Genomic DNA, 13,022 nt, shown 5'->3' on the forward strand with positions numbered 1-13,022 from the left:
GGTGATTTATCGATTTGATAAAAAAATGCATATAAAAAATGTGAGTCACAAAATAAGGGTCAATTGAGGGGTTAAGTAGGTGTTGAGAGGATAAAATATATGTTAATATTAAGTTTATGATTAAATTTAATTTTTACGAACTAAAATTAATTTAAAATTAATTAAATTTAAATAATATTAATTTTATTTAAAATATTTATAGATAAATAATATTATATATATTTTTATCTGTGCGAATTCATGCTAGTATAATATAAAAGAGGGATAACAATAAATAAAATATTTTCTGTAAAACAATTGAGAAAAGAATGAACAGAACATTCCATTTCATGTACTTAGACAAGTAGATTAACAAGATATATACTTATTCATTCTCAATTAAATTATCAGTGCCTTTATTTATTTTTTATTTATAAATATTATTTATATATATAATATATTTATTTATAATTGTTATGTTGATAATAAATCAAAATTGACCTCACAAATAGCCAAATTTTACTATTATACCTAAAATATAATATGAAAAGTAATAATAGTAAATAAAAGTTTTGTAAGGAAATGATAAAGGGAAAAAAATAAAAAAATAGATTTTAAATTAAGTACTTTAAGTATATTTTAAAATTTTATTTCAAAATTTGCATATACTTATTAGCCTATTCACATTTTAAAAACTAAAAGGTGATTCAGATAATCACATTCGAGCTTCAAATTCTTACACATTGAAATACTTAATTTTTTTTATATAATTTAAACACTTACCTACATTAATTATAAAAAAATGTATGAACAATTGTCTAATAATTATTAATTCACCATAGTCGCTTAATAATTAAAGTCTGCTTGGATTTTAATTATTTAAATAATCTAACCTATTTAAAATTTATTGAAACAATTATTTTTAATTCATTAAAAAAATATTATTTATTTTTTATTTATTTTATAAAATAAAATTATTTTTTAATATCTTAAAAAAATCATTTTCTCAATATCTTTTATTTTTAAATAATCCATAAATAATTTAAATAAAACAACTACGAACAAAAAAAAAATTCGAATCTGCTCTTCCACAATATGTTCTAATACATGTCCCTTTTAAAAAAAAATCAAAATCATATAAAGAATGACTTTTTAAAAAGAGAAAGTAGAATTTTGAAAGATATTAAATAAAAGATAGACATTGAAACATATGTAAAAAAAGATCAAATCATTTATGTTAGACTTATCCCATATCTTAAATTTCTTAGTGGTAAATTTATTTATATCATACAATATATTTTATTCAAATGTCATTTCTAAAAATTAGAATTAATTCTCATTTTATTTATAATATTTATTTATCATAAACAATTACTTATAAATATTTAATAATACTTAAAATATTCTTTAACGAATTAAAAATTCATTATCGTTTTACATTTAAACTCGATTCTTTTATTGCGCGTGTGACATATTAGCCCCCAAAGATTTTAGCTGATTATAATAAACAAATTAATTATAATTCAGTCACAATGATATTTTTAACAAAATGCTCGTGATTCCTATTGCTTAGAAAGTTAATTGATACTAACATTGACGAAGTGTCGAACATATCTGCTACAATTTATCTATGACTTATTATTTTGTCACACCTTATACTCGGCTCAATTATTTAAGTATGGTTATTAATCGTCAACTCCCACTAAACCGAAATATCGCATCCATCTCAAGCCTTATTTAATTGTCATCCTAAAATAAACTCTTAACTCAAACATAAATAAATATTAAAGTAGTGTAATGAAATCTGCAATGGATTATTACTTTTAAACAAAAATAAAAATAAAAAGTTATGTCATGAAATTGACAATATAGATCTTAGATCCCACATTTTATCTTGTTCTTTTGTACTAAAAATTTGGATGACTTAATAGTTAAAAGTTATATTACTAACTAGCATGATTTATGTGCAAAAATCTTCTCCTTATCAACATGTTACCCGCAACTGAACTACATGTCTTCTTATTTCGACCAACCAACATATCCCTTACTCTCTAATTGAACTATTATATATTTAAAATATTTTACACCACTATCATCTCATATCATTACACTTTTTAAATTGAGCTGTCATTTCAAGTATTTTGCATTCCTACATATAAAATTTTATAATTATTTCAAACTTGCACATTGCATTTTACACACTTTTATATAAAATTTTATTATTATTTAAAACTTGCCATTGCAAATTCAGACTATTGGTCTTTATTATGAATTATTAACATTTAACCATTAATCACTTATAATTTACGTAACTTATAATTGTTAATTTATTTTTATAATTTTATGTATGAATATATAATTAATATGACTAACAATTAAAAATAAATTACCGGACTTATATTAAAAATAAAAAAATAAATATTCTTTCACCTAATATTCTTTGAATATAAAAACAAATAATTAAATAAATTCATTCATTTTTATATAAACATATTATGAATTAATTTTTAAATAAATTGATATATATATATATATATATATAATAATTAATAAAATTAAAATTATTTATTTATATATATAATTATTAATAAAAAAATTATATAAAGTAAAATTAGAACGAAAATTATTTTTACATTCTTAATTAATACACCTTCATTAATTTTATAAATATATATATATATATATATTAAACTAAAAAAAAATTGGTATAACTTATACTGTACCCGTTAATTTACGATTTAGTTTAAATTTAAATAAATCATCCTGATTCTTTGAATCACAAAAATATCTAAATTGCTCAGTGTGTAGTGTGTGACATGCAAATCCTTGCAATATAGAATGAAGTGTTATATATAATTATATATATATAATTACAATTATGAGGGAAAAAATAAGATAGAAAAATTATATATATATTTAAAATTATATACACGAATTTAAAATATTATTAGCTTAGTTGATTAAAATATTAAGTTTTAATGGTAAAAATGTTTAAAATAATTTATAAAAATATATATATACAATTTAAAATATTATTAACTTAGTTCGTTAAAATGTTGAATTAATATTTTTAGAAATGTCGTAAGTTTCATCAAATTTTATGTTAAAGATTATATTTTTAAAAATGTCTTAGGTTCATTCAATTTTATGTTTAATTTAAAATATAAAATATTATTATTCTAGTTAGTTAAAATATTAAAATTACAATTTTAGATTATATTTTATATTTATTTTTTTTATTTTAATTATTTTAAGTTTATGGGCGGGTCAATTCGACCGACCCAAATATTCATTTACTCTCACATACATATACAAATTAACTATAGCTCTCGACCAACACTTCAGACATAAAAATTATTTAATATATATATAAATATATATATATATAAATGCCATTAAAAAAATTGAAAATTAGATTAACACCAATATATAGTTTTGAAAACATAAAATTTTATAGTTATTAATATGCATACACAAAACTTCAAATCTAATAAATAAATCCCATTATTTGAATCTTTATTAGGTTAATATGAAATAATGATATAGGGAAATAATGTCAATTTTATCATCGAACTATAGTTGAATATTTATGTATATCACTGAACTAATTTTTGTTCGTTCATACCACTGTAGTTGAACTTAATGTTCATCTATATCACTAGTTACCAAAAACATTCAACTCCGTTAAGTTTTCCGTTAAATGATGAAACATGTAATTGACATGTCATTTTTTTTATATTAATATATATTATATTTTTATTTTTATTTTTATTCATAATTTTTAAATAATAAAACTTTATATTTTCAGATTTATTAACCAAACAATCTAGATATTTTAAGAGAAATTAACAATAATTTATTTTTTTTAATTCATATATTTTCAATATTTAATTTTATTAACGAATTTTATTATTTAAAAATGTTAATAAAAATAAATGTTAAAAATACATTAATTAAAAAAGTGAATTATTGTTAATGTTTCTCAAAATGAATAATTTATTTGATTAATACCATTAAAAATGTAAATTAAATTTTATTATTTAGAAATAGTGAATAAATATAAATATATAATATATATTAATTTTAAAAAAATGACATGGCAATCACAAGTGTTATCATTTAACGGAAAACTTAACGGATTTGGATGTTTTTGTCCAGTAGTGACATAGATGAACATTAAACTGAACTACAGTGGTATGAGCGAACAAAAATTAGTTCAGTGATATATGTGAATATTTCGTTATAGTTCAATGATAAAATTGACATTCTTCCCAATGATATATATGAAACTTAATTTTAAATTCTATTACGTAAATTCTAACTCTATATTAGATTGCTAGATAGTTTTTATCGCTTATAATCAAACTATATATACTTGTTAAGCATTTTTTACTCTCATTTTTAAATAGAGAAATGATACATATCACGACTATGAAATCGCGATTCGCACATCGAAAGGGACCTCGTTGTTATACAAAAGGGGTCTGGCTGTTATACAAAAATGACTTCGTAGACTCAGGGTCCCCTTTGTATAACATCAAAGTCTCTTTTGTATAACAGCAGGTCCCTTTTGTATACCAGCGATGTCCTTTTTGTATACCAGCAAGGTCCATTTCGTTGTGCAAGTCGCGATTTTTTAGTCGTGATATGTATCATTTCTCTTTTCTTTCAATAATATCAATGTTTTTGTGTATTTTTATTTTATACTTATGTTGCAGGTCAATTAATAATATATTTTGAAAACTATTTGTGCAAACTATATATACATCTAAGTTTCTAATTAATAAGTCTATTGTCATGGTATAGAAAAAAATTAAAGAAAAATTTAGACAATTGTCAAATTATAGATGAAAAAAAAAACTCATTTTCTTTATAAAAATTAAGAAATAATAATCGATCAAACAAGCCTCCTATTTTTAGAATTTGTTACTTTTTTAGATTTCATAATATACTAACTTTTGGCCTTCCAATAATATATATATTACAATGAGAATTGAAACCTTTTGTAGTGAAAAACAAAGATGAAGTTGCTCAAAGCACATCTTCCATCTCTATGCTCATTCATATCATTGTTCTTGATTTTGGTTTCCCAAACATCTTTTTCCATTGAAACTTCTAATCTCGTTCAAGTCAGACGATACCTTATCAAGTATGGTTACCTGAATTCCGTCTCAAGTGCCTACCAATTACGAGAAAAACTCGATGATGACTTAGCACAAGCCATAAAGAAATATCAATCATTCAGCCACCTTGATTCATCGGGTATCTTAGATGAACGGACGTTGGCTCAAATGGCGATGCCTCGATGCGACATGCCCGATTTCGTCAAAGGCACCCCTGTTCCTCATGGTATGAAGCAAGTCATATTAAGATCCAACAGCTCGTACTACACTTTCACGGCCTCAAAGTGGTCCAAGTTCAACCTAACTTGGGCTCTCGAACCTGGAACACGAGCGGATGCCATGAGACCGATCAAAGTTGCGTTTGACAGGTGGATGTCCGTCTCAAAGTTCAATTTCTTAGAGAGTCCAGTGTTCAATAACTCCGACTTACAGATTAGTTTCGTCAAAATCGGGGATGGGTCGGGGGGCACTCTGGCCAACGCTGGAGGGCCGCCAAGTGGGAAGTTGCATTTCGATGTGGATGAGAAGTGGGTGGATGGGGTGGTGGCGGGGGCCTTTGATATTGGGACGCTTGGGTTGCATGAAATAGGACATTTGCTTGGACTTGCCCATAGCGATGTTAAATCTGCCATTATGTGGCCATATTTTTCAAGGGGTGTGACCAAAGATTTGGATCCTGATGATATTGCTGGAATCAGGGCTTTGTATCCATAATCATATGATGTTATTTATTGACTATGCTTTTGATTAGATTTGGAATAATAATATAATAATACATGAAAGCTGGTTCAAGACAAAAAATACATCTTAATTATTTGCTTCCTTAATTATATGTGATAATACAAAATATTTACAATGTATATTGTTTTTGAAATGGAGGTCATTAACTAGATGTTATCTTCAAAAGAATAAACATCTTACATCTAGTAAATTGTTACATTAAGTTATTTTATTTAAATATAATTAGAACACCTCAAATTAAAACGGAGCTAGTATGAAACTCCACTTTCTGAAATGATTCTCAAATAAATAATATTATGAATGAAATGTATTGGAAGAATAGTGGAATTCAATAAGAAAAATAAAATAGTCACCAAAATGTAATAATATTTACATCACACAATTTAAAGATTTTGATATCACACATTGATAAAACATGATTAAAAAAAACAGCATTATTTTAAATTTGGTGACATGTTATAATATTTTTTATTTGATTTATTTTTTAAATATTCATATCAACTTTCAAACATTCTACAATTTTAAAATAATATTTTTTTATTTATTAAGAAGTTAAAAAATAACATATTATAACTACTGCATTTTAAATTATTTATTTTCTAAATTTAAATAAATTAACAAATTATTTAAAGACTAAATTATAAAATATAATTATAATTATGATGAAAAATTATATTTTAAATAGTTATTAACTTAATTAATATAGTGCTTTGACTAGTAATTTGGAGGTCTTACTCACAACAAAATTTAAAATCGTTATATTTTTTAATCCATTTAGATAAATAGTATACAATTTATAAGATTAAAAATACACAATTTGATGAAAAAATATGATAGGGATATAAAACTAATTAAGATAAGAAAAGATGTAATAAGTTAAGATTGATGTACAAACTCAACGAAAAATAAATTATTACAACTTATAGAGAAGAATAATGACAAGTATTTCAAATGATTTTAAACCCTAACTAATACCATATATTTATAGGTCACATAACTGGGCTTAGTGAGTCCAATATCAAACAGTTATGATTTATTTTATTGCATCGATCGTAAGCCTAGGCTTAGGCCCCGGTCAAAACTCATTTGGTCACCATAATCTACCAATCTTTAGATTGACACGGATCTAGTATGTCAAAAGAAAATTTTATCTTTAAAATATAGACAACGACCATAATACTCTTAACCTCTTTCAAAAGCTTCAATGGGCTTAATCAACAACCAAGACGAACTAAGTTCGAGCAATACTCAAACTTAGCAATGATGAGCATCTTCGTCATCATATCAATATGATTATCAGCGGTACTAATTTTTATCATATCAATATCACCATGAGTAATAACATCACGTACGAAATGGTATCGTACATCAATGTGCTTAGTTCTTTAATGAAACATTTGCTTTCGTCAGAAAAATAGCACTTGACTATCACAAAAGACTGTCGTCATCTATAAATCTTTATTGAGTTTCCCAAATAGGCCTTTCAGTCAAATATCATCTTTACAAGCTTCTATAATGGTCATGTATTTTACTTGATAATAGACAATGTGTATGAACTCTGTAGAGTAGCTTTCCAACTAATCGCATAACTTCCAATATAGAAAATAAAACATGTGAGTGATTTTCTTCTATCAAGATCGTCAACATAATAAGAGTCAATATAATCGACAATTGCATATTTAGTCCTCCCAAACTGTAGGTGAACGTCCGTTGAACTTCTTAAATAACGTAAGATCTACCAAACTACTCTCCAATACTCTTTATCTGAATTTATCAGGTATTTGTTAACTGCATTTATTGAATATGTCAAATCTAATCGACTACAAATTATTACATTTGTTAACTGCATTTATTGAATATGTCAAATCTAATCGACTACAAATTATTGCATACATATGTGAACCAATTACAATGAAATATGGAACTCGTAACAAATATTTGATATCCTCATCAGACTGAGGTGACATAGTTGAAGAGATACTTCACCGCAATATTGTGGTGCAAGCGGTGAAGTATCTAATAACTCTAGTGTAGTTGATAGTAGTATTGCAGATTCATACTCTCTCAAACTCCACATGCTTGCTAGATTCTTGTTGAATTGTATCTCGAAAGGAATTAGATTTTTGTTCAATCTGATCACAAGATGATATAAGAGGTGTAGTATATAACATACGTGTCTCATAAAAAGTAACATTTTGATGAATTATAACCTTTTGTACCCATTTATACTAGACTTTTAGCCGATAAAAATATACTTCATAGATCGAGCCTCTAATTTTCCTCATCAACATGAAGATACGCAGAACAACCAAAAATTCTCAAATCAGAATAAATAGAAGAAATATCGTACCATATTTCTTGTTGAGTCCTCTTATTAATCACATTCGACGAAGAATAGTTGACGAGGAAATATCTTAAAGCTGCAGCTTCAGCTCAAAACGACTTTGGTAAATCTGCATTAAGGAGCATACAACGCACATTATTCATCAAAATCTTATTCATCCTCTCTACCACACCATTCTATTATAATTTTTTAGACACTTTGTGGTGCCTCATAATTCCTTCAGTCTTGCATAAAGTATTAAACTCTTTAGAATAGAACTCCAAACCATTATCAATACACAAACGTTTTATTGGTTTTCCAGTCTGGTTCTCAATCATAATTTTTCACTACTTAAATTAAGAGAACACGTCAATCTTCTGTTTAAAAAAAATTATGGAGAAATCATCAATCATTGTCAACATATAATAAGCACCTCCCATAGAAGGTATTTTAGACGACCCTTAGAGATTAGAGTGAATATAATCAAGTGCTTGTTTGTTTAGTGATGTGGATTCCTTTAGAGAAATTAACTCTCATGCCATGTTCACACATATGACCAAGTTGCATATACCACAAATTTGTGACATCGTCAGATAACGAGGAGGTGGCGACATCAACATCGCCTACAATTATGGAGTCTTTAAAAACGTATAACATGTCATGTTTTCTTTCACCTTTCATCACGAGAACTAATCATCTACTAACTTCCATAGCTCCACTTTTTCAATAGTGTCTTTGTACCCTTTTGAACTGAGGGTACTAAAAGAAATAAGATTTTTATTCAAATTAGGAACATGTCACACATCATCAAGTGTTTAAACAACTCTATTAAACATCTTGATTTTATTGTTCATATACCCACGACCTTACATGATGAATTGTCTAACATTAACACAACACATTTGGAAACTATATCATATAAAAAATCAGTCTCGATTTGAACACATATGATACGTATAACTAAAATTGAGTATTCATTCATCTCGCGGTCTCGCGTCGCAAATAGAAGTCATGAGGAGTTCATTGTCTTCAGCTTCAACAATACTAGATTCACCAAAATTTTCAGGCAGCCTTTTAATCGAATTAATGCCTTCTTTATTACCTTTATTTTGTAATTTCTAACACTCAGATTTTATGTGGCCTCTTTTTTTTAGTAATTGCAAGTCTTCTAAGGTTTTCTAGATTTTGATATATCTCTCTTATCACTTTTTGAACACCTTTTTTTGGTTCTTCCTCGAGCAATAAGACCCTATGTCGGACCATCAAAATGACTAATGAGATGTTTCATCATCTTCTTAGAGAATAATGCATCATAAGAAACATTTGTTGTGACAACATTACGACTAAATAAAATAGTAATAATTTTCTTCATACATAATTGTTCTAGCTTCAGTCATAACCCAACAGCACTCGTCTCTTTCGGAACATCCTGTAGAATATTATTCGATGGATATAAATGTATATGAGACATAGCCTTGTGATTCTTCCTTTTATCTTCTACTGTCTACGAACTGAGCATTTTATCAAACTCTAAAAAAGTTTTGTCAAAATATATCTGAGTGAGAAAACCTCGCATCTTTATATGTCATAAAGAAAATCTAGTGTTGCAATCCAACAATGAAATATCATACTTCATATTCGTCATCTCCAAAAAAAACAAATATAGTCATAGAATCAAAAAAATTCAAAGCTTAGATACCAATGGATGAAAAACAGTATGTTGATCTAAGACTAATTAAAATAATAATAAAAAAGAGGCGATATATTAATCACGCTAAATAAATAAGATTTACGTGAAAAATTCAAGACAAGAAAAAACACGAGTAGAGATAAATATTGCAACTTAGAGAGTGAATAATAATGACAAGTATTTTCAGTGTTCTTAAAACTTTAACTAAGATCATATATTTATAAATAATATAACTAGGTCTAGTGAGCCCAATATCAAATCGATAAGTTTTCTTTTATTGCAATGTGAGTCTAGGCTTAAACCTTGATCAAAACACATCTAAGTCATCATAATTTAACCTACATTATTTTATTTTTGAAAAAGAACCCACATTATATTTTTAAATTATGATTAAAAATTATCACCGATACGATGGATTAATTTAATATTTATACAATATTTCAATTAATTAACTTTAAAATATTTGGTCTAAGTATGAGTTTCACAATAGGCAACTTTTGCACCAAGTTTAAATATTTTATAATTTTATATACAATTATTTAAAAACAATTAAATAAATAACCCTTTTAAAAACTATTTTTTACTTTATACACCAAATAAAGTTTTTTTAAAAAAAAAAACTAAATTTTATCTCTAAATAATCAACATCAAACAAGCCCTAGATGGCATCTAAGTGTTTATAATATAATATGAAGTAGGTCCTTTTCAATTCATATGTTACATTCATATTGCATAATATATTTTTAGTATAAGAAATGACTAGGAGAATGAATGACGTGATGCAATCTAATTCGTTAAAAAATTAATAATTTTTTTTTATTTTCTTTTTCTTTCTCTTTATTATTTTTCCAGTTATTGATGAGGTGACAGATCATTCCTCCCAAATTCACTCTCCCCTGTACTTTTTTTTAATATATAATTAAGTAAAATTGACATTTTTTATCCACTTTATAAATAAATTTAATATTCATTCCAAAATACTCAAATATTCTATAACAATTAACAAATATACAAAAAGATTCTCATAATATTTATATTACTTATCCTATCCCCTTATGGTATTAACCTTTTCAAGATTACAAAGATATACACACTTTTGTTATTCAAAACATTATTATTATATATATGTTTCCATGGAAAATGAAAATTTTGTAGCCAAACACAAAGATGAAGATAACCAGACCCCATCTTCAATCTATATGCACCCTCTTCTCATTGTTCTTGATTTTGGTTGCCCAATCAATTTCTTCCATTGAAACTTCCGATTCTTTTAAACATTTTTTGGGTGCCAAGAAAGGTGATAAAATTAAGGGACTCGATCAAGTTAAAAGGTACCTTATCAAGTATGGTTATATAAACTCCTTCTCAAGTGACCACCAACTAGAAGACTTCGACGATATCTTGGCACAAGCCATAAAGAAATACCAGGTCTTCAACCACCTTGAGTCCTCAGGTATCTTAGACGCAAATACATTAGCTCAAATGGCGATGCCCCGGTGCGGAATGCCCGATTTCGTCAACGGCACCGCCATACCACATGGTAGGAAGCTAGTCCTATATAGGTCCGACGGCTCGTACTACACTTTTGAGTCCTCAAAGTGGTACAAGTTTAACCTAACATGGGCTCTTAGACCTGGAACACGAGCTGACGCACGACGCCCAATCACATCTGCTCTAGGCAAGTGGGCGTCAGTCTCAAAGTTCCATTTCTTCCCGAGCCCAGTGTTCGATAGAGCCGACATACAAATTAGTTTCTTTAGAGGTGCCCACGTAGGGGACAAAGCCCCTTTTGATGGGCCCGGGGGTACTCTAGCCCACTCAGGGTATCCGCCAAGCGGGATTTTGCATTTCGACGCGGACGAGACTTGGGCTGATGGGGCGGTTCCAAGGACCTACGATATTGGTACGGTTGGGTTGCATGAATTGGGACACGTGCTTGGGCTTGGCCATAGCAATGTCCCATCTGCCGTCATGTGGCCGTATATTGTACAAGGCACGACCAAAGGCTTGGATCCTGATGACATTGCTGGAATCAGGGCTTTGTATCCATAATCTCAATTATACTTTTGATTAGATTTGGAATAATATAATAATCATTAAAAAAAAATCTTATTTTGCTTCGTTCCCATAATATATTGAACAAAAATTATGAGTTCGATTCTTATTAATAAAATCTTAAAATGAATTATGTCGTGTGGAAGATTAAGGTTATAGAGGCTCCCTTGCCCATTTATGTCACCAAATTGTTATCTTTCAAATATGTCACCAATTTCCCTTTAAAATTGTTAATAAATATTAAAAATACACACTAAAAAGTATTATAATTGCAATTACTATTTTATTCATCCAAATTATCTAAATCCAGTTTCGGTCATACAATTTCGCTAAACGCGAAACCAATTAAAAGGCGAAGTGAGATCAAGCAATCATAGTGAGTACAACAAGAGCGATATTATTGAGCCACAACATCCTTTCACTATAATTCGCTATTGGATGATGACGCCTGATCTCAAAACGGTTTTGACATTTGATAGTCAAGTCCGTCGCATCATTCACAAGTCCCATCATCCCCTTATAGTCTTTTTCCTTGCAAATTTTGTACGCATCTTGCAACTTATGCAACACCACGGTATAGTCATTAAAACAATCCGTCAATTTACCTTTAACTTGTTCGCTCTCTTCTCTTTGTTGAAGCTCATTAACCGCGTACTTGTTTAACCTAGCTTGAGCTACCGCAAACATGATGGTAATGGTTGCGAGATCCTTCATGTCAGCCATACTACTTCGAGGGTACTGCTCCAAAGTTGATGCACAAAACCCGTAGTTTATGGTTTGCTCGCATATTCGGTTGATGGTTGCGTGAGTGAGTAGTTGAGTTTCGATTGCTGAATAAACACATGGTGGATGGATTGTGAGAAAATTAAGAAGAAAAATTGAGAGAAATACCTTGAAAGTGAGTGACATGATGATGATATGATTTGATTAATTAAGATTTAGTTATTAATATTGTGAATGAATTGTGACATAATTTGAATGAAATTTATAGTTGTGGGATTTTGAAAATGATCACACTATGTTTATGTTTAAGATTCATTTGTTTGTAACCTCTTACCTAATAAATTCTTGCCTAGATTATGGTTCAAGTTTGTAGTAGTATGATTCTAGG

At 27.8% G+C, this 13,022-nt stretch overlaps 2 protein-coding genes across 2 annotated transcripts; both read left to right on the top strand.

The window, feature by feature from the left end:
- Nucleotides 1–5,000: 5,000 nt before the first annotated feature.
- On the top strand, nucleotides 5,001–5,816 carry LOC124934523 (metalloendoproteinase 2-MMP-like). Its single transcript, XM_047475058.1, has one exon. It carries the CDS (start codon nucleotides 5,001–5,003, stop codon nucleotides 5,814–5,816), a length of 816 nt encoding a protein of 271 aa, XP_047331014.1.
- Nucleotides 5,817–11,023: 5,207 nt separating this feature from the next.
- On the top strand, nucleotides 11,024–11,908 carry LOC124934524 (metalloendoproteinase 2-MMP-like). The gene has a single exon (XM_047475060.1). It carries the CDS (start codon nucleotides 11,024–11,026, stop codon nucleotides 11,906–11,908), a length of 885 nt encoding a protein of 294 aa, XP_047331016.1.
- The last annotated feature ends 1,114 nt before the right edge of the window (nucleotides 11,909–13,022 follow it).

Source organism: Impatiens glandulifera, chromosome 4 (genome assembly GCF_907164915.1).
Source record: "Impatiens glandulifera chromosome 4, dImpGla2.1, whole genome shotgun sequence".
In the NCBI taxonomy this organism is placed as follows: domain Eukaryota; kingdom Viridiplantae; phylum Streptophyta; class Magnoliopsida; order Ericales; family Balsaminaceae; genus Impatiens; species Impatiens glandulifera.